The sequence below is a fragment of the Carassius carassius genome, chromosome 50, assembly GCF_963082965.1.
Source record: "Carassius carassius chromosome 50, fCarCar2.1, whole genome shotgun sequence".
Classification (NCBI taxonomy): Eukaryota; Metazoa; Chordata; class Actinopteri; order Cypriniformes; family Cyprinidae; genus Carassius; species Carassius carassius.
Window position 1 is genome coordinate 11,544,269 of NC_081804.1, and position 23,934 is coordinate 11,568,202.

At 35.1% G+C, this 23,934-nt stretch overlaps 1 protein-coding gene across 1 annotated transcript; it reads left to right on the plus strand.

Moving 5' to 3' along the window:
* On the plus strand, window positions 1–13,016 carry LOC132133159 (hyaluronidase-like). The gene is made up of 5 exons (XM_059545900.1): window positions 1–129; window positions 8,943–9,138; window positions 9,219–9,983; window positions 10,925–11,014; window positions 12,488–13,016. Exons 2-5 carry the CDS (start codon window positions 8,986–8,988, stop codon window positions 12,938–12,940), a joined length of 1,461 nt encoding a protein of 486 aa, XP_059401883.1. The 5' UTR covers window positions 1–129; window positions 8,943–8,985; the 3' UTR covers window positions 12,941–13,016.
* Window positions 13,017–23,934: the final 10,918 nt, after the last annotated feature.

Here is a 23,934-nt window from a genome sequence, read left to right on the forward strand (position 1 = left end):
TGATAACTTTGATATCTCTGAACAACAAAACGCCTCGGCTGGATATTCGTTATAAAGACAAGATAATTCCACCGGATGTGGAACCAGCGGCTGCTGAGGAAATCTCGTCTTTGAAAACAGACTCTAAAGGTTAGTGCAGAGTGTTTATCTGTCTTTATCATGTTTTCAATTATGTATTCAAAGCTCAATAAAATACAGGATTCAAAGCCCTAAAGCAGATATTGAAGCTGATATTGATATGCTTTATAAAACTTAAAAATTTCGGACCCCTTTTGGACACCAAAGTTATGGGAATCAAATTATTATGAAAGTCAAATTATCTTCAGCTTTCGTTGATTTCAAGAATGCACTGATATAAAAAATTGGCAAATAATTATCTTTATATTATGGCTGATAACCAAAAAAAAAAAATATAATAATAATAATAATAAAAATTAGGTGAAACTTAAGTAAATATCAGATAATGTTTTTATATATATATAAAAAACGGTTGAAAATTAACAATTTTTTTTACATCTCTAATTTTTACCAGTAATGTATGGTACTTTTATAGTACCTGTTAATCATTAATTGGCTTAAAAAACTAGTTTTTTGACTAATTAAACATTACGTCAACATGCCACTGGATAATAAGTCTTCACAAAGGAAATGACCTGGCATATAAAATCACTTATTTGTTGTGGACTAAATGACCATTAAAACTCTTACATGGAAACCGACCAGAAATAATACCAAAATGTTCAAGGCAAGTGAAAAGAGCTTTTTGGTGGTAAAGTGTGTGTGTAGAGCAAGTTCCTCCTAATTAGGACTGGACTTGGGACAAGTTCACAGCAGACCGACTCGAGAGGCTTTCAATAGCTGCTTCCCTCAGCAACACCAGTGTATTCATTGTGAGGACAACCTGCTTCAGGCGAACCGTCCAACTGTAGAGAGACAGCAAACAAGCTCTCACTGGCATGTAGTGTGTCCGGACAAAGCACAAAAAGCGCTGTAAATATCAATGGGACACTACAAGACATTCAGTCATGACAGCACAAAGATACCAACACACTACAGAAAGGGTCCAGAACATAGTCTTTACAATGTCTTGTGGAAAAATGTAACATTTTCCCCCATAAAACCACAACTATGAGCAGTGGTGTCAAAAGTATTGACATTCATTACTTAAGTAGAAGTATAGATACTAGGGTTTAAAAAGACTTTTGTAGAAGTTGAAGTATCAACTCAAGCTTTTTACTCAAGTAAAAGTGTAAAAGTACTGGTTTAAAAAACTACTTAAAGTATAAAAGTAAAAGTAATGTAAGGGAAAAAAATGCCATTTAGAACAAAAGCTTATGCCGCGCCACAGGGGCCTATTGTGCACTACCCCACCTCCTCAAAAAAACATTATTCTAAAAGCCATAGGCCATAATGACTATAATGTTATATTAAAATGTTCATGTTGAAAAATTTGGGATGCACTAGGCTACCTGTTTCAGCCGCATATATGCCCATTGAAAATGAACGTACTTTAGTACAATGCAAATACATTAAAGAACTAGAGATATGATGACTAGTTGCCTAGGGTGACCATATGAGCCATTTTCCCAGGACGCGTCCTTGCCAGAATTTCTATATTGCCTAAAACATCCAAAGTAGTTTGACCAATAACATGCAGGTATGTTACATAATCAACCAGTCGTGGCGTGTGATAAGGTGAGATCTACAGAGAACGATCAGAGTAATGCAAATACACGTACATGTTAGGTGTTTGTTCGTTCATTCAACTTGAAGCGTCGCTGCGCACCAATCATTGTATGACACTTATGAATGCCATACAATGATCGATCTGCAAAGCACAAACAGCCAAAATCTGGATATTTTAGGCAATATAAAAATCCTGGTAAGGACGTGTCCTGGGAAAATGGCTCATATGGTCACCCTATAGTTGCCTATAAGTATTGTTATGGTGCAAAAAGTCAAACTTCAGAGGCATGTCATCAATAACCTTTAATGGAATGTAAGTGTACATCCAAGTTTAGCTGCAGGAATCTGCAAGGGCAATGGACAAGAACATTGGTGGAGGCTAAAAAACAATTAGCCTTGTATGGCTGTCTATATACAAGAAAGATTATAGTGCTGTCAAAGTGAATGATTAATCCAAGTGATTAATCAAAAACTAAAAATGAAAAAACTCATAATCCTGATACCTTCTTGATTGATAGCTTCCTGTATTTGCTATGTCCAGTCTGTGTGTGTGTGGGGGGGGGGGGGGGGGGGGGTAACGAGTTACAAAGTTGGTATAGCCTACTTATCACAACATTGTCAATCGCGTCGTCAATCGCAAACGATAATTTATTAAAACGTCTCGCTACCGAACTACCTACAGTAGCTTGATTTGTGGAGGACGAAGAGAAAGCACCCATTTGGTAAATGAGCCAGTGAGAAATAATCCAGTGCCATTTCGATACTTTTAAAACGGTACCGGCGCCTAAACGGTGCCTGAACCGATACTTAAAAAAAAAGACCCACAAAAAAACTATGGATAACATTAAAGAACATTACAAATATTTAAAATAAATACATAGCTTTCACTTTGGATGCTCTTATTTCCCAAGTTATGCTTAATCTAAGGCTAATAAATGTATTTCATAATCTGGGTCATTACTTAATACAAAAACCCCACATAATGTTTCGACTGTATCTCTGTCACTCACTCTGATATTTAGTTAAGATGAGTGCTGTCTGTCACTGTCTTTAATCCATTCTGTGAATGACTGTATGCTCATTCTTTATAAAGTAGCAACAGTCGTTTGTAAAGTAGAGTACTGTGCAAAAGTCTAAGGCACATTAGTATTTTCACCCCAAAAAAGGGTTTTAAGCCAGTTATTTCTGTAGTGTGTCAGTAGGAAATATCAGTTTGCCATTAATTTTATTAATAATCTAGTGCGATTTTGAATGCACAAGCAGTCTGACAACGGCGAAATGAATGTTTGGAAATTTAAACATATTTTATACTGAAACAGCAAAGTATATAAATAACTGGCCGAACACCATTCTTTAGTGAAAATACTAACGTGCCCAAGACTTTTGCACAGTAGCTGGTGTATGTATAAAGTACGTACGATTAAATTAAGTATATTTAAATAAGTGTAAGTGTTCGTTCATATGTGTTAAGGGCTATATTTTTGCTGGAGGAAACAGCTGTTTAGTGATGAGCGGTGAACGCAGCGAAAACTTTACAGAAGATGAGAAACCGACTGCTCCCTCGTGACCTTTTGTAAACTGTATTTATGACAAAGAACTGCACAGATACGGATATTCTAACAATCTTTCGATAAACACATACCTTGTGTCCTCTAGTGTTTGTTTCCGCTCGCACTGCTCCGCCGCGGTCTGCGGATTGAAGAGCGCGCTGAAAGACGGAGAGGAGACCGGTCTGACGCCGGTTTCATATGAAACTTAAGGGGACTGACTCTGAGGCGATCACAAATTTGTATACAGTTTATGGAGCTAAATGCTACAGCCCCGCTAAAAAAGCCTAGCGATGCCCGTGCTTCTTGTGTACATTTCGGAGAACCAGGACAAACATTTCAATCGATCGCTCAGGCATTTAAAAGGCACCGAAATCTGCTTCCTCTTATTCAGTAAGGTGCATACCGGTTCCATATCCAACCTTACTTTTAAGAAATATATTTTTTGATAAACGAACCTAAAACTGGCTATGTCCTGGCTGGAGTGTGACGTGATTTGTGTCATGTGCAGGTGCGATGGATCGCGTACAAACCAATAGGGTGTCGGAATGGTATCTGTTTATACAGACGCGATTTGTCTGGATAGTTTTTTTTTTTTTTTTTGAATGATGACAAGCCGGAATGAAAACCGAAGCTATTTTTAAAATGTAAGGAGTAGAAAGTACAGATACTTGCGTGAAAATGTAAGGAGTAGAAGTAAAAAGTCGGCTAAAAAATAATTATTCAAGTAAAGTATAGATACCCCAAATTTCTACTTAAGTAATGTAACGAAGTATTTGTACTTCGTTACTTGACACCTCTGACTATGAGAAAATCATAAGCATGAGGGGGAAAAGAAATCTGAATTATAATACAAAATATAAAGCCACAATGTGAGATATATAGTTCGTTTTGAAGAAACTTTACTGTTTTCCAGCACGATACCATAAAGTACGAGGTTTGAGAAGTAGAAGGCGGGGCAACAGTTAAACATTTCAAAGTCAAAGTTCACACAAACAGATATAAATAGACAAGTTTCAGTCAAATATTTATAATTTAAGCCTATTATCAAAACCCAGTATAAAAGTAGAGCGCAAACAATTATATTTGGAACATTAGAATATTGTCTCCAATATGTGGTCACTGGCTTAAGAACACAATTTTTTTAGGGATCATATAGTTATGTAAAATTAGTGGATCAAAACCTTTTGTCAAAGTTGTCCTAAAACCTTGTCGTATATACATATATATATATATATATGTGTGTGTGTGTGTGTGTGTGTGTAATCGCGTGTTGGTAATCGGGTAACATAGTCTGCTTTGCCGATTGTGAAACGTGAATGGTTAACAGTTTGCCAGAGATGAGCAAACACAATATAGCCATTATGAGATAAAAATCACATTATAGGATTAAAAAATCCAGATTATGAGATACAAACCCAGAATTGTGAAATATAAAGTTATTGAGAGATACTACATAAACTCACCGTTTGGAGTTATAAAATTGCAATTGCGAGAAAGAAAGTAGCGAATAAGAGATATAGTAAAAATTCTAAGATATAAATTCACAATGCAAGATATAAAGTTAGAGTTAGGAGGTATAAAATTACAATTGTAATATACTGTATATATACCTATTGTTAACTATACTCTGCTTATTTTACATGACAATTTTTACTCGTTTTTGGTGCTTAAAGGTATTAACATTGGACTTTGCTTACAAGCCTTTTTCTATAATGTATACGTGACCAACAGCAGTTATAAACATATTTCCATATACATACTGCACCAGGCAAAAGACTCATGACTGCTGACTCATTTCTTCTGTTCCTTGTTGAGGCAAAGCAAAGCAGTCATTCATCCTTTACCTCATGTAACTTATCCCACATCAGCCTTGCACGATATGCAAATTGTATTTATAGCATCAGGACATAATCACATACACACTTAAGCTCAAACAGGCTGTAAATATCAAATTAATAGGAGAAACAGGCCATCATGAAATGTTTTGGAAAGTATTTGTTTGTTACGGTCAAGACTACTCAGTAGCAAACTTTACAAGAATAATCTTGGAAAATCTCTATGAAATGACAGTCTTTTCCAAATTATTAGATGCAGCATGATATTTCTGCACTTTTAGGTTTAGCAGAGGGCTTGGACCCCATTTATTTTCTGCTCAGTCTCCATTTTTCCAGATTACTTTTCAAATTAGGGAACACAAGATTCAGAGGTTTGCAGAATGAGGCTTTCTGATTGCAGCTGACCACAGTATTTATTCCTGCATGCTGGTTACAGTATGAAGTAAATGTTCTGGTTTGAACAAGGAACTGTATGAGAGAGAAGAGGTTTACTAGAAAAGGTTTACTATTGAAACACGTGTCTGCCTTGGAGTAATAAATGTAGTTGTGAGAAAATAAAAAAATAAAATAAATTGTGCCACATTAAATCATATAAAGTCTCAATTATAAGAAATAAATTCACAATTGTAAAGTAGGGTTAAAACTGTGAGATTTCAGTTTTGTAGTCCCATTGTAAGATATAATGTCACAATAATAATTGTGAGACAAAGTTATATTGCAAGATATAAAGTCTGGAGGTATAATATTGCAAATGAGAAATAAAGCAGCAATTGTGAGATACAGTCTTTACGAGATAAGTCTGATTTTGAGATATAAAGTCACAAGTATGAAAAACAAATTCACATTTGAGATATTAAGTTACTTTGAGGGACATAAAATCAGAGTTATGAAAAACAATTGTGAGATATAAAGTTATATTAGGAAGGTTTAATATTGTCAAACTGTGGTCACACTGTGGGATATAAAATCGTAATTATCAGAAACAAAATCATAATTGTGAGAAACAAAGTTATATTTCTTGACAGAGTTATATTTAAGATCATGAGATATTCATAATTGTGAAATAAATTGACAGTTTTAATATTTAAATTGTAAGAAAAAAAGTAGCGAGATAAAGTCACTATGAGATAAGTCAGAATTTGAGATATAAAGTTAAAATTATGAGAAACAAACTCAGACTTGGAAGACAGATGGGAGAAACACTGTAACTTCAAGAAAAAGCAGCAACTGTGAGACAGTCATTAAGAGATAAGTCACATTTTGAGATATAAAGTCACAATTGTGAGAAACAAATTCATAATTGTGAGATAAAGTTGCATTGTGACATAAAGTTACATTTGAAAGGTTTAATATTACAATTCTGAGATATAAAGCAGCGATTGTGAGAGATAGTAACTATGAGATAAGAGAAAATTTGAGACAGTCACAATTCAGATAAACAAACTCAAAATTCTGAGACAGTTACATTATGAGATAGTCATTATTAGATAAGAGTCACAATTATGAGAAACAAATTCAAATTTGAGATAGAAAGTTACATTAAGCTACAGTTGGGAGGTATACAATTCCAATTGTGAGTCAAAATGTCAAATTTTGAGATTAAAGCTACACTTTACACTGTGAGAAACATTTACAGTTTTGAATTGTAAAGTCACAGTTACAACAGATAGTTGCAATTGTAGCAAAAGCCAGAATTTCCTTTATTGAACTTTATTTTCAGGTTTAAATGCACAAAAAAGCAAAGAAGTTCAATGCTGCAACATTAAGTGCAGCTTCAAAGACATCTGGATTCAGTCAGTCCAGTTTCTAAGAAAGCAGTTGGTTCTCTCTCAAGCACTGTCTGTGAGGAAAAAGCAGTGCTAGTATGTCTCAGACGGGTTTTTTGGGGGGTCTTTTTTGTGGTTGGGCAGTGTAGATGGTTGTGGTTTATGAAAAGACTTGGTGACTTCACCACGTTGTTACTCTTGGTTAGATCGGCAAGATTCACTGCCATCTCACTGGAAGAGGAAATGCAGATATTCCACATGTACCGTAAGCTACATCATCCCTTTTATTTTGTCTGACAGACTCCCACAAACCCACGAGAAGGAGATGTTTTCCATGAAAAATATTTTGAGGAGAAACCCTTCAGATGGTGAATTGATATTAATATTTTCTACGTCTTAATTTTCTCTTTGAACAAGACTTGTTCTAGAGAAGTATTTGAAAAATAAATAGGCCGCAACACACACATTCAAGACGGCTTTCTTTACGAGGCCCCCTGAGTGTACACAATCACACTCGTAACCACGAGAGGAATCCGACGGAGATTAGCAAGGAATTTTAATGTAATACACATGTCATTTTCAAATGTCAAATCAAGAGAGGAGGAAAAATAAGATAACAATGAAGTATTCCAATACTCCTGTAAATTATAGAAATAGTGATATGAAAACTTTATCACATGTCATTCAACGTGATTTCTTGTGTTATCTAAACCAAAATTACCAAGTTTCTAAATATTCAAGGGGCTATTTAAGGGTCTATATAAATCCTGTAAATCTAGACATTGTCAACAAAATTGTTTTTTAGTTAGGGTAAAACTGCTCCTTTGAGCAAAATCTTAACAGCAATTTTCAGGCAAATACATTGTATATATATCAATATATTAAATGTTTGTATACTCTCAGAAATAACTTGGGTATAAAGCTTTCACTGGGGTGGTACCTTTTCAAAAGGTACATTTTTGTACCTAAAGGGTCCATTTTGGTACCTTAAAGTGTACATATTAGAACCTAATAGGTACAAAAGTGTACCTTTTGAAAAGGTACCTCCCCAGTGACAGATTTTGTACCTTTATTTTTGAGAGTGTATGGAAGAATGGGGAAAAATCTGTATGAGATTTAAAAGTCTGTTAAAGAAAAAGCAAAGAATCATCAACAGTTTATTTCTGCCAGATGACAGGACAATTGTAGATGTGTACTTTCTTCCCCCTAAAATTTATAGAGATATTAAAATATTTTTTTTTATTGAAATACAATTTTAACATGCAACACTTTCAACATTGACATTAATATAATATAATATAATATAATATAATATAATATAATATAATATAATATAATATAACATAATATAATATAATATAATATAATATAATATAATATAATATAATATAATATAATATAATATAATATAATATAATATAATATAATATAATATAATCTTTCCAGGGAATATATTTTCTCTTGCAAGTAAATCAATCAACTTGATTCTACTTCGATCTATTTTAAATATTTATGTAATTTACAGCTAGACAGTGTTGATATTGTTAACTAAAACAATTAAAAGAGTTTTCAATAACTGAAATAAAGCTGAAATTATATATATATGTTAGATTGAAAAAAATATTTAAACGAAAATTATAAATTGACTGAGCAATTAAACTAAATACGTGTGAAACCTAAAAATGGAATAAATCAAATCTAAATAGTTTTAAAACACATACACAAATAAATAAAAGTGAAAAAAGCACATACAAATATTACTAAAAATCTAAATGTAAACTGAAAATGTAAAAATAAAAGCCAATTAAAAATATTCATAAATACTATAGTAATTAGTAAATAATACCCAGTTCTGCTAGATTACTACTGTACTGTCGTACTGTGTGCATAAACTACTTGAATGACCACTGAAATGAGGGGATAGTTAATTGGGTTTAATACAGAGGATCATTGTGTTGTGGAATCTAGAGCACCTTAATGAGCACTCGATGGCCCTCACTTTTATGTCACTCAACCATGTCTTTGATGATCCTTGCCAAATGACCCTTATGATGTAATAATTTTTTCAGCAGTGATGTGATTTTTCATATTTTGTTTCTCTTCAGGTTGTGGCATGTGGGTTGAGTGATCTACGAGGGAATTTGGGTGATGGCTCTGAATGGCTTTCTGGTGGTGGCAGTGTGTGGATCGCTGGTTGCTTGGGCGGATCAGCTGAAGCACGCCCGGACACCTTTGTTACCCCATCGGCCGTTTGTGGTGGTGTGGAATGCACCTACTGAATCCTGCCGTCTTCGATTCAAGGTTGAACATATCAATAATCTAGCAAATGTTGTGTGTGGTCCAAACAATGGGAATAACATCTTGTCTGTCTCTTTTACAAGGTTGATTTGGACCTTAGTGTCTTTGACATTGTTGCAAACCACAACGAAACCTTGAGCGGCCCCAACGTGACCATCTTTTACCACAGTCACCTGGGATATTATCCTTACTACACCAGCTCTGGCATTCCCATCAACGGAGGCCTTCCTCAGAACCAAAGCCTGAGCAAGCACCTCAGCAAAGCTCGAGCAGACATCGATAAGCTCATACCTTTCAAGGACTTTCATGGGCTTGGTGTCATCGACTGGGAAGACTGGCGACCACAGTGGGTTCGCAATTGGGGATCGAAGGACATCTACCGGAACAAATCCAAGGAGCTTACAAGGAAACTGCATCCTGATTGGCCACAAAGTAAGGTAGAGAATGAAGCAAAGGAGTTCTTTGAGAGAGATGGACAAGCATTCATGAACTCAACACTGGTGCTAGCTGAGAGTCGACGACCACATGGCCTTTGGGGGTTTTACCTGTTTCCTGACTGTTACAATTATGGCTACAAGCAGCATCCTTTGCGTTACACAGGAGAGTGTCCTAATATAGAGCCTGTACGCAATGATCATCTAATGTGGCTGTGGAAAGAGAGTACAGCCCTCTATCCATCCATCTATCTCGACTATGAGCTCAAGTCTTCAGTTAATACTGTCAAATTTGTGCACTATCGGGTCAAGGAGGCCATGCGGATTGCCTCTATCGCTAGGAATGACTATACATTGCCTGTTTTTGTTTATTCCAGACCCTTCTATGCATACACATTTGTTGTCCTATCAGAGGTGAGTAAAACATTTAAATATAGGGTAAAAGGTAAATAATTAAGTTTGAACTATGGTATAGGAGTTGAAAAATATGCTCTGATTTGCTGAAACATGGAGAAATGTGGACAACCAATTTTGAGGCTTCAAAAATTTCCGTAATTTCTTTTTTATTCCTTTTCTATCATTTAAGAAGGGGGAAACACTTTAAAATTATATTAAAAGTGATGTTTGTAGGATCTACACAACTGCTGTCAAAAAACAGAATAGCAAAAATAATCGTTTTCAAACTAATTTCTTCAAACACTCCCCTTGTTTTTCATTGGTTAGTTAAACAGCCCCATCCCAAAATGCACACCATTGGTTGAGCCAGTGTTGCTTTGCTGAGCTGGTGGGGATTCTCAAACAAACAAAACAAAATACCACAGAGGGACACTGTTTATACTCAGGGAAATCAACTTACGAATAAATAAAGGCCTGTTCACACTATGAACAATAACTGTAGTGATAAGCTTGAAGTTCTTACTAGAAGAGAAAAGTCCACACCACAACAATAACAACATAGAGGAACAGTAAGTATAGTTGGAATCACCTGCGGTGATTTTTTTTTTTTTTTTTTAGTGAATTTACGATAAAAACATTGACAGCCAATCAGAATCCATCCAACTCAAGCTTGAACATTTTAAGCGACAGATGACAGAACTGCAGAGCAGGTGTACTGTATTGTTTTATTTCCAACAGGTGAAAATCAGATTTTTAGTTTTACACCTCTCCTAAGTAAGCCACATGATTTAAGGTATCATTCACGGCCGATGTACAAATGCCAAATCTTACAAAAGAGCAACAGTAACTGTGATATTTATCTAGAGCAAAACTAGTAACAAATTTATTCTCCAGGCCTGCTACTCGATTTCTTGCTTTTCTGCATTAACAAAAATAAATACTGTATTAATCTTGAACAGAGTGACCTGGTCCACACTATAGGAGAGAGCGCAGCACTGGGGGCCGCAGGGGTGGTCCTGTGGGGCTCATCTGAATATGCACGATCTCAGGTACTCATTATCTACAATTTTGTTCAAAAGTTCAGGGCTCGTAAGATTTTTATAAAATAATTTTAATAGTCTCTTGTGCTCAAGGCTTCATTTATGTGATCGAAACACATTGTAGAACAGTAATATTGTAAAAAATTACTACAATTTTAAACGTATATATAAATAATATTTTAAATATAAATAATGTTTTATATTTCAGGATATTCCTAAATGTAATTTATTCCTGTGATGCACAGCTGGATTTTCAGCATCATAACTCCAGTCTTCAGTGTCACATGATCCTCCAGTATCAATTTCTTATTTTAAAAAGTTTACCTACTGTGATATACATCAGACACGGAGCACATTTAATGAATGAATCAATAATTCTCTACATGCTAACAATGTTATGCAACCATTAAATCTCCTTGACTGGATTGGTTGCATTTTTAGCTGAAATTGCTAATATTAGCCATGATAACCAACCGTATTAGGTGATCAGCATCTGTTTGAGCTGATGGTATTAACATATTAAACGTGTTTGAAGCTCTGGAAACTATCTATACTCAATTCATATCTTCAAAAGGGACATCTCAATTAATGACATAATGGGAATTATGTTTATTTGTCTCGCATGTAAATGAGCTTGGACAAGTAGAGTTTAATAGAAACACACTTTATCATGAGAAAAATTAAGATGATGGCCAGTTTTTCATATTATTTTGTCTAACAAATCAACAAAAAAAAGAAGAAGAAAAAACAGAAAACTAAAATCAATCATTTTAAATGCTACAAGTGATTTTAGATATTCTAGATCATACAGATTTTCCAAATATAACATTTAACAGTGTTATTAAATTATTTACTTTACATGAGCATTACATGAGAAAAAATTATCTAAATTTAAAAAAACTAAATCCATAAAAAACATTTTTTTACTTGAAATGAAATAAGCATCAAATGAAATAAAATAAAATAAATTAGATTTCAGCTAATTGCCAATGCAAAAAGTTCATTGTTTATCTTAACTAAAACTACAATAAAAATTAATTAAAACTATATAGACACATTTTTAAAAGGAAAAAAATAATAAAAATGACAGAAACACACCACAAAAATTTCTAAATATAAATATAAAATGACAAATAATTTAAAATATGAATACTGTAATAGTATATTAATGATACTTTAATTCGTTTTTTATTTATTTATATTTTTAGTAACTTTAGTACTTAAACGTGTTATTTCAGTAAGTTGCCAAGGCAACATTCATTTTTAGATCTACCTTTTCTAATTCTGAAAAGTTTTAATCTAATATTTATATATATTTTTTTATTTTATTTGAATTAAATTTTTTTAGTTAACAATATGGCACTGTTACACTCAATACAATGACATCGACCAACATCAATAATAAATAAATAAGTAAAAAAAAAAAAAAAAATAAATAAATAAAATAATAATAATATCTAATATTAGTTTGTCTTTGTGCAGAGAAACTGCCTGACAGTCAAGAAGTACATTGACGGTCCACTGGGTCACTATGTGATCAATGTGACCTCAGCTGCTAAGTTGTGCAGTAAGGCCTTGTGCAAGAAGAACGGCAAATGCATCCGTAAGAGCCTGGACTCTGGGGCCTACCTGCACCTCAACCCTCGTTTCTTCAGCATCCGCCTCAACCACAGCATCCGTGGACCGCGCTTCCACGTCAGCGGCCACCTCAACAACCACGATATCCTGGACATGAAGCAAAAGTTCACCTGTCAGTGTTACCAGGGCTGGACAGGAATCTACTGTGAAATGCCTCAGACAGCACAACCTGTCCCGTCCCACCCGAGAGACAGCATCCTGGGAGAACTACTGCTGGTCCTGTCCCTTCACTTCTCCTGTCTGTCTGTCATCATGTTCTTGGGTCTGTGTCTCATTATTAAGTGTCTGATACTGTAAAGTGCTGTGTAGATGGGGATTTTTATTGTATCTGTTAAACAAAAAAGACAAGGAAATAAAGTTAATTGTAGCTGTATCTAAAGTGACTGCATTTTCTCCGTTAAAACGCATACTTAAAATAGAAGACTGATCATCATTAGATCTGAGACAATCATACAGCACAACCAATGTAGTGCAATTCACATAACAAGCACTCTTGCAAATAAATTCTTTAGTGAATCAAAAACAGAGAATATAACTACGGTGTGTGATTCATAAGCAAATGACTATTTTGAAGTCGTTCCTATCCTTGAATCAAAAACATGCAGTAGTGACTCTTCTATAACCAGTTATTTTTGACAAATCAAAAACAGTGACCAGTGTACCTGGTTTTCATTTAATGAACAAATTACTCCTTTAAATATTTTCTTTTTAGTGATTTAAAAGCATACAGAACAACCAGTAACATGTGATTCATGAACAAATGACTCTTTTGAATTGTTTTTATGAATCAAAAAAGCATTACAGCACATGATTCATGAACAAAAGACTCCTTCAAACCAGTTATTTTTAATGAATCAAAATAAAGCATAAAAGGTATACCCGGGCTGTGGCTCCATGAATGTCTTCTTTTTAGTGAACCAAATGCATAAAGAACAACCAGTATGATGTGTGAATCATGAACAAATGACTCTTTTGAACTGTGTTTATTTTAACTGAATCAAAAACATGCAGTATAGCATAATCAGTGTGATTTTATTCATGAACAAATTACTATTTTAAATCAATTATTTTTACTGAATCAAAAACACAGCACAACAAGTGCAGTTTGATTCACAAACAAATTAGTCGTTTGAACCGGTTGCTTTTAGTGAATTGAAAATATGCAATATAACACAACCAGTGAGGTTCGATTCATGAACAAATGACTCTTTTATACCAGTTATTTTAGTGAATCAAAAACATGCAGCATAATTGCGGTCAGATTCATGAACAAATTACTCTCATTAGCTAATCCTTTTTGAATAATTCAAAAAGACACACAAGAGATGAAAGTGAAAGTGACGTGACATTCAGCCAAGTATGGTGACCCATACTCAGAATTTGTGCTCTGCATTTAACCCATCCAAAGTGCACACACACAGCAGAGAACACACACACTGTGAACACACACCCGGAGCAGTGGGCAGCCATTTATGCTGCGGCACCCGGGGAGCTGTTGGGGGTTCGGTGCCTTGCTCAAGGGCACCTAAGTCATGTTATTGCCGGCCCGAGATTCAAACCCACAGCCCTAGGCTTAGGAGTCAAACTCTCTAACCACTAGGCCATGACTCCCCAAATATGAAATATGCTCTAATGTACTGAATTTAATCAAATAAAAGTACAATCAGAATCTAACTGAACTAGGAAATTCAACAAATTACTATTTTAAACCAGTTCTTTTTAGTGAATCAAAAAGATACAGCACATCCATTGTAGTTTAAAGAACAACTGAGTCATTTATTTTAATAAATCATTCAAAAAGACTCACAATAGACTTTTCAGTAAAATATACTCAAATTAACAAACAAATACATTGAAATCAGAATCTTATTTAATCAGGAAATCAGTATAAACAATCAGTCCTGTTGAAACCCCCCATAAAATGAGCTGATTGAAAACCCCCATAAAATGACCTGATATACATTACTTAAATGTCAATGTCAATGTCACCTTTATTTATATATAGCGCTTTAAACAAAATACATTGCGTCAAAGCAACTGAACAACATTCATTAGGAAAACAGTGTCAATAATGCAAAAATGAAAGTTAAAGGCAGTTCATCATTGGATTCAGTTATGTCATCTCTGTTCAGTTAAATAGTGTCTGTGCATTTATTTGCAATCAAGTCAACGATATCGCTGTAGATGAAGTGTCCCCAACTAAGCAAGCCAGAGGCGACAGCGGCAAGGCTATTCAATTTGCAGGTGTCATTGTGACATCTTAACCCCTGTAATGTAACAACATGCCTTCCTATAGGTCAACATATATTTAATAAATCTTTTTGTAAACGTTCAATAACTTTTTGTAATCAGGCATAATGAAACCAAGTTGCAAAAATAAACCACCATGAGAATATTCACTGGAGCAAAAAGTGTGACAACTAGCCCCGATGGCTTCTACATATGAAAATACAAGTACAGGTACAGAAATGCACAAGATTTACTTGCTACTTTTACTTTTTAAACATAGAATCTATCAGGGAACTGGAGAGAGATGAGGTGAGGACTCAAATGCAGGATGATATGGGCATTTACTTATATTATTAAAAACCTATCAAAAACTACCCCTAGGGGGAAAAACAGGCAGGCCAAGACAAGGCACAGCAAGGGGAACATACACACATATGACAATTACTCTCTGAATTAAACATTAAACAACAAAACAGCAAAGGACTGCATACACAAGGAGTATAAATAGGGAGACAAATGAGGAGGGTAATGAGGGAGACACAGGTGGAGTAACAATAACAAGGTAATAAGACAGGCGGGGTCAGACAAGAGACAGGAGAGCAGCAACAAACACACAACAAGCCATTTGCTCAAACAAACTCAGTGACATCTGGTGGCCAACTAAGGCACACCAGCTGAACGGTCACACACACATCTTAAGTAATAAGTAGACTCTCATATTATCATTTGGGTTTTCAGAGTTTAGTATTATATGCACAAAAACGTCGGGACTTATTAAAAAGGACTCCAAATGGTTCCTTTCCTACCAAAACCGAGGTGAATATATTCTCAACTATTTCCCCAGAAATGAGACATAACAGCATGGTGTAATGACCCTTATGAAAAATAAGTTTATTCAAGTGTGCTATTAGTATACTTCTTTTAAACAAAAATGGGAAAGTATGCTTTTAGTTTACTTTGTATGCACTTCTCAGAAATGGGATTTATGTACTCCTCAGAAATATACTTAAAGGGATAGTTCACCCAAAAATGAAAATGATGTCTATGCTTCCGGGTCTGTTGTGAGCGCGTTCAAAACACTGCAGTTTAGTGATATCCGGTTTGCGAACAAATCACTCGATGTAACCGCATCTTCTTGAACCAAATCGAACTTAATCTTTGGAAAAGGTTCATGTCTCCAATACGCATTAATCCACAAATGACTTAAGCTGTTAACTTTTTTAATGTGGCTGACACTCCCTCCCTCTGAGTTCAAACAAACCAATATCCCGGAGTAATTCATGTACTCAAACAGTACACTGACTGAACTGCTGTGAAGAGAGAACTGAAGATGAACACCGAGCCCAGTCAGATAACGAACGAAAGATTGACTCGTTCACGAGTCAAGAACCGGTTGCATTGGTTTTTGGATCACCAGTAGTGATGGGAAGTTCAGTTCTTTTCCATGAACCGTTTTTTCCGGACAGTTCGATTCAATAAACCGGTTGAAGAAAACGGTTCACTGGTTCTTTTGCGCTTGACGTAATGGCGTCATTGGGGATTATTGCCCTTCATTCAAGCCTTCGGTTTACCCGCGCTCATAACATTAGCCCAGAATCAGTTCAGAATCAATCACTAAAAGAATCAGTTCGGTTCAGACACGCTGTGTGTCGGTCTGCTTCACGCTGAATCACACTCGAGAATGAGTCAATCGTTCGTTATCTGGCTCGGCTCGGTGTTCATCTTCAGTTCTCTCTTCACCGCAGTTCAGTCAGTGTACATCGAGTGATTCGTTCGCAAACCAGATATCACTAAACTGGAGTGTTTTGAATTCGCTCACAACAGACCCGGAACAGAAGACAATGCTGAATAAAGTCGTAGTTTTTGCTATTTTTGGACTAAAATGTATTTTCGATACTTCAAAAAATTCTAACTGACCATCTGATGTCACATGGACTACTTTGATGATGTTTTTATTATCTTTCTGGACATGGACACAGTTTCAATGGAGGGACAGAAAGCTCTCAGACTAAATCTAAAATATCTTAAACTGTGTTCCGAAGATGAACAGAGGTTTTACGGGTTTGGAACGACATGAGGGTGAGTCATTAATGACATAATTTTAATTTTTCGGTGAACTATCCCTTTAAAATGACATTTAAGTATACTTGACTTACACTTACAAAAGTCTAAATATATTTGAGCTATACTCTTAAGCCCCTTGTCCACCAGCGTCTCGATTTCTGACGCGACGTCAAAGCCCATTCATTTCCTATGGAACTACGTCAGGCAGCAAAAACGCCCTGCAAAGCATGATGGGTCGCGTCGCGTCGATTTGGTCAACAGCAGCGCATCAAAAAAGTATCTCGGTGGATACTTTATGCAAATGAGAGCGTCAAAACGCGGGGCAGCAGTGAATGGAAACTCGGCGGCGAGCAGGATGGGATGGACCCAGAACTGCCGTCTCCCCCTCTTCCAACGCAGGTACAACACCGCAATGCTGACCACCCGGTTCCTGATAGTGAGTCTTCGTCGTCGATCCATTGCAAAATGATAAATAAATGATAAAAAAGTATTTTTCCCTCCAAAACTTCACAAATGACGTCCGTACAATGTCCAGCCCACAAATTCCGCCCCCAAGCAGCGAAAACGTCACAGGCGTCGCGTCGGAACAAAAATTGATCCGACGCTGGTGGACAAGCGGCTTTAGAATTCATGGTTTCTTTGTTATACAGTAGAGGGCGCTAGTACACATCTTCTGCACAGAATTAAAAAAAAAAAAACAAGTGAAGAAGAAAAAAACACAAGAGCAGATACTACCACATGTAATCTAACACGATCAACTGACATGAAACAGCATCAAAACTGTAACGTTATGGAATAAAATGTCGACCGATGAAGAGGTAATAATTAAAGTCAAGTTTTGGGGTGTTGATCGACTCCGTCTAGGTTTTGATTATTCCTTCTGATTCCAATTCATAGTCTTTTTTCAATGTTATTTCTTTATTTTTTTATGAAATTTACCCACATTAAAGTGCAAGAATGCATGAAGCTAGAATAAAATGTTTTTGTTTACAAGCAGATATGCTCTTCTTTCTTTGGATGTTTTGTATGTTCAGATTTTCATACAACAAAATATATACACATTAAAACCTTAACAGGGACATAGTAGTATACTTAAAGTATGATGTAAAGTTCACTTAAAATGAGTATGATTATACTTGCAGTATAAAACTACTAAACTAGTAGTTTACTGACACTAAACTTCTAAGTGTACAAAGTATTTAATTAGTAAACCTATAATTAAACCTATAAAATAAGTAAACCTATAAGTTCACTTTTAGTATAATTGCAGTACAAACTACAAACATGGAGGTAAACTATTTGTGTGCTCAAAGTTTGCTACTGTTATACTTAAAAGTGTACTTTAATATACTAGAAAGTGGGCCAATTTAGTTCCAAGGAGTATTGAAACAGTACACTTACAAGTATACTACTAGAAAACTGTTATTTGTTTACTTGAACTTTACTTAAGGATACTTAATAAAATAAACTTGAAGTATACTACTTTTTGGTAAGGGGAGGCAAAGTTGGTTGACCAAAATGTCTCAGTGTGGATTGAAGCCTCCATAGATTGTGTTTCAGCTTGTCAGCCAAAAACTATCAATAAATTTCCAAGCCTGGGAAAAAAGAGAGTCCTATATTTATTTATTTTAATTTTTTTTGTAGCAACCATCATCGGTTAAGGGATCTGAGATTTTGATGTTGGAAAAAAAATACTTCTTTATCCAAATTTTGACAAAGACATTACATGAAAAAAAAAAGTTTTTTTGTGGTGCATGCAGACCATTGTTTATTTTGTTTGGGGTAAAATGAGTCACAAAAAAACTGGAAGAGGAGGTTTTGTGTTTTGCACATAAGCTAAACAATCAGTAAGATGTATTTTTTTTTCCGATCTCATCCATTACTAAATGGAACTTGGTGGGTTAATTTAATTTTAAATCAACATTTACCGAAAACAAACATGCTCCAACTCAAAGACCGAGTCTGCGTCTTATATAAAACACATGGCTGGATTTGAATATTTATATAGTATGCAATTGATGTTATTTGTTGAACCTGGATCGCTACGCACGTAAGAAGCGGGAATGTGAGGAAAGGTTTTCGGCTAGCAAGGACGTGCATAACAGAGACACACCTCACATCTGTTGGTTCGAGCCAAGGATACACTCGCAAACACAGACCTGGAACCTGATCTAGAGATGGAGGATTCCTGAAGTTTTGGGTGGGACAGACAAATCCAACACAAGCACCTCCAGACCCCTTGACGGGAAGTTAAGAGGGGAAAAAATGGCTGTATGTATGGGAGAGTGGGGTTATTCGGTGCCTTTCCATAGATTGTGCTCTATGGGGACCACATCAAAGCAGTACAGTTAGTGTGTTTAGGCAGGTGGGTGGGTATTTGTGTATTCTGCCATAAGTAGAAGTACATTGAGAAGTACAGAATACATTTCTAACTGCAGGAATGGCAAAAAAATAACACGGTTAAACTACAGGACAAACGAGTCATATATTCATACCTATTATCTATGATTAATGTACACCGAACCATTCGTTAAGAAATTGTCCTTGAATCTCAAGGCTTATTGTTTAGCTAAGCATTCCTTCAGAATTCAAATGCTATAATTTTGGGCAAAACATTTCTAGGTGTTTTGAAATCAGTCACAATTTTCTTTTTCTTTTTTATATTTTGTAGTGCAGAATTAAATATGAAAGAATCATCACAGTTAGCAATAAAGGTTTTATATTTTATTATTTTAAGCAACAATTCTTTTTAATGGTTTAAATTTTAGTTTCAGTTGAATTTTTAGATAAACTTTATAATAACCCTTGTAAATGCCATGGCACATAAACTTCACTATCACTGTATTTGATGCCATCAACATATTATAGTTTTGTTGCAGTACTTAAATAAGAGACTCAGAATATTTGTACACCCCTCTAACTTTAATCGACTGATCAATTCAATCTTTAAAAAGACAGGAGTGAGTCTGAAGTACAGATATCTGCATGCACTCTTCAGCTCAGAAGAGGAGAAAGAAAAAGGCCTCATTGGTGATGTCATCTTTCCCTTCCATAATTTCTCCACAAACTACCAGTCTACATTACCCCACTCTCTCACCACTAATAACAGTTCATGGGTTGCTAAAATATGCCACACATGCATTAATCTTATACCCACTGACAGGTATTACATTAAATATTTGTTGCCACTGCCACTGTATATGTCTTTGTTTATGTAAAAATGGGTCAGAGTTAATTTAATGACTTTAAATGTATGTTTTTTTGTACTTTTTTGCAACAGTAAAAACCTATATGTCAGTGGTAAAGTTCTGTCAAGCAGGCACTATGTAAGTGTCATGCTTTTGTTGCCCGGTCCTTATTTACTGTTATAATTATTATAATTAACTAAATTAATGTCTTTATAGCTTTTACTGTATGTGAGCTGTAAAATTCATTCAAGCAGGTACTATTAAAGTTTAATGATTGTTGCACAATTCTTATTTCTAATCATCATCGTCACTAAAATTACTTGTGTGTAAAACTTTTATTCATTCAAGTAGGCCTGTTTTCTCTGTTAATAATCATAATAAAATTACAGTTGTAAACTTCTAGAATAAAAACTTGAATAATTGAATTTATTAAAATGAATTTAATAATAAACTAGATTTAAAGTTAATATGTTTATATTAATACATTAATAATAATTCAAATATAAAATGTTAAGACTGGATTTTTATACATAGTGCATAAAAAAACATAATTGCTAATACAATGTGTCAATATAAGAATAATGGAATAATGAATATGGTTGCCTTTAATTATAAGTAAAAAAATCATTGCATTTCCCTATATTTTTTATAAATCTGTAATGGAACATCTGATCAACTGCCATTTACAGAACAATTTGCACAGGCCTGATTTACAGTCATGGCCAAAGGTTTTGGCAGTGACATAAATTGTGTGTTTTGCAAAGTTTGCTGCTTAAGCTGTTGTGGTGTTCATTCACATTGTTTCTAGATTATTGTGTAGAGTGAGCAGATGCATTTTGGTGATGATCCATGCTTTTTTTCAGCATGATGGAGCACCATGTCACAAAGCATGAGTGATAAAGGAGTGGCTGGAAGATCATTACATTGACATTTTGGATCCTTGGCCAGGCAACTCAGCGGTCAGTCCTTAAAAAGCGAGAGACAAGCAGAAGCCCACAAATTGTGATCAACTCCGTGAACTAATAACGCAAGAATGAACCGCCATCAGTCAGGATTTGGACTAGTAGCTTATATCCAGCATGCCAGAGTGAACTGGAAGAGTTGTGAAGAACAAGGGTCAACATTGTAAATATTGACTTATATATATATATATATATATATATATATAAAACACACCTTCTCATTCAAAGAGTTTTCTTTATTTTCATGACTATGAAAATTGTAGATTCACACTGAAGGCATCAAAACTATGAATTAACACATGTGGAATTATATATGGAATTATATACATAACAAAAAAGTGTGAAACAACTGAAAATATGTCATATTCTAGGTTCTTCAAACTAGCCACCTTTTGCTTTGATTACTGCTTTACACACTCTTGGCATTCTCTTGATGAGCTTCAAGAGGTAGTCACCTGAAATGGTCTTCCAACAGTCTTGAAGGAGTTCCCCGAGAGATGCTTAGCACTTGTTGGCCCTTTTGCCTTCTGTCTGCGGTCCAGCTCACCCCTAAACCATCTCGATTGGGTTCAGGTCCGGTGACTGTGGAGGCCAGGTCATCTGGCGCAGCACCCCATCACTCTCCTTCTTGGTCAAATAGCCCTTGATGCCTTCAGTGTGACTCTACAATTTTCATAGTCATGAAAATAAAGAAAACTCTTTGAATGAGAAGGTGTGTCCAAACTTTTGGTCTGTACTGTTTATTTATTTATATATATATATATATATATATTTGCCAATAAAATTCTTTAAAACTTATATGCTTATCGTTGTTTTTCAGTATACCATAGAAACGTGAAAAAAATAATCTACATATACTGAAGCAGCAAACTTTGCAAAATGCAAAATTTATGTCACTGCCAAAACTAGACAATGTTGTCAAATCCACGACTCATTGATGCCACAGGCCAGGAGCAAATCTTTAGAAAAAAAGTGCAGAATCTGTTAAAATATTGCTTTTCTACAAGTCAAAGGTTCATTTGTTATGACCCATGGTTAAAAATACGAGCTCATTGTCTGGACATGTTGCTCAGAAGGGAGTGTGAATGGCTTTGACATTGTTCTTCTAAAAGCTAACTATAGGAGGCCATTAAAATGCTCTGTTAATTGGTCACTGTGGAACTGTAGTGTTACCTGCTATGCCAGATGTTCCTCTTCTCACAAATCACACTATTGTGCGTCTACCAAAACCAGCGTTACCTGAAATAAGATCCTGAACTTTTCCGGTTTGCCTCATTCGCTTGCCACGACACCCATTATTGCTTCTGCCACTGGTACGTCTCTGATTCACTGCTTGTTTATGTTTTTCTGTGGAACTTAAAACTGAAGTGTATTTTTTTATGTTAAATGACTCTATCCCATCTTAATATGCAAAGACAATTACAAGTAAGCCAATTGTATACAGATTTCCTTCACTGTGTCTGTCAAACATTATTCTGTTTTAGTAACCCAACACAGCAACTGGATCAACCAATAGTGTGAGTTTGGGGCGGGGCTATATGTTTGTTCAAACAATGGCAGATGAGAAGTGTTCAGAAATTTGAATAAAAACAGTCACTGGTTCTGCAATTTTGTTTGGTGGCAGCACTTCTAAAAAAAAAAAAAAAATCACCAAAATCACTCAAGCTGACAAGCAGAAAGTTTTTTAAAGTGCCAAATGTTACCGAGCCTGTATTTTCAGATGACTCATGTGCAAATTGTAAAACCAAAATGAAGTCACTGCAATAAACACTTTTTTGTATTCTGTTTTTAAAGATGAATGTTAAGTGAGCATTACAGTAAATGACGGCAAAATTAATCTAAATGTAAAAACAGAAGAAATGAGCATACATTCATTTTCAATTTTAACCTTACTGATTTGTAATTTTTTAAAAACCTATATGTTCTGATTGATGGTTTTAGGAGTCAAAAAATACCTGTGATAGTTATTGTGATAGTTAAGTATCTTTTCCCCATTTGCAACACCTTAAATCATTTTGCAAAACTAACTGTATTAAATTATTTGTACAGGTTTTCCAGTAATCACCAAGTGCATTAGAAGGACAACTCCATAAATAATTCATAACGTGTACTCGAGACCTGGTTTACATTAATACTGTTTTTGAAGAGCGAAAATCCAATATTTCCATACAATTATGCTTCAGTTTCTTGTGCCAAAAGCTACTCTGTGAGGCATATTGAGAGCATTGGAAAAATCTTTATTTTCATTGCAGAGGTTCAGATCACATGCCAGCCTGCTTGCCCTTAAGACGGGCAGTTCAAATAGCGCTTCATCCTCAGCAAGTTTGTACCATAAAGACTACCCCATCTGAACAAGCAAACTGAACACTAGATTCATGATACAACAAACTTAAAAGTGCTGTTAAATCAACAGTAGGGTTGCATTTCCTAAGCTGTGGTTTAATAAAATGGACCTCCCAGTCTGAATGATGAAATGCGGTTTTGTACCAAAGGACATGGTGTTCAGTGTTCACATAATCACACTCCAATCATAATAAAAATGCAATCATAACATAAATATATGACAACTTGGAGGTTACTGGTGCAAAACAAACTTTTCTGCTTTATTTTTTGTCTATTTTGCCTTTATATTATTCAGCAGTTTAGACAGGAATTGTAATGGAAATATGGAATGGTAATATGACATGGTGCAGGTCAAATTCAAACCCACAACTACCTGAGCACATGCAAAAACCACTATGTCACAGCTCCAACTAAAACTACTGCATATTTTTCATAAGCCCATGCACACTTCCACTGTTAGCATTACCATGACTGTTCAAGAGCATGGTGTGTGTCACACACACAA

Bases quoted from the DNA above. Each gene is read 5' to 3' on its own strand.
- LOC132133159 (XM_059545900.1), top strand. From the start codon at position 8,986: ATGGCTCTGAATGGCTTTCTGGTGGTGGCAGTGTGTGGATCGCTGGTT. The intron at 9,139-9,218 runs GTTGAACATATC...CTCTTTTACAAG, and splicing joins CCTGCCGTCTTCGATTCAAG to GTTGATTTGGACCTTAGTGT. The intron at 11,015-12,487 runs GTACTCATTATC...GTCTTTGTGCAG, and splicing joins CTGAATATGCACGATCTCAG to AGAAACTGCCTGACAGTCAA.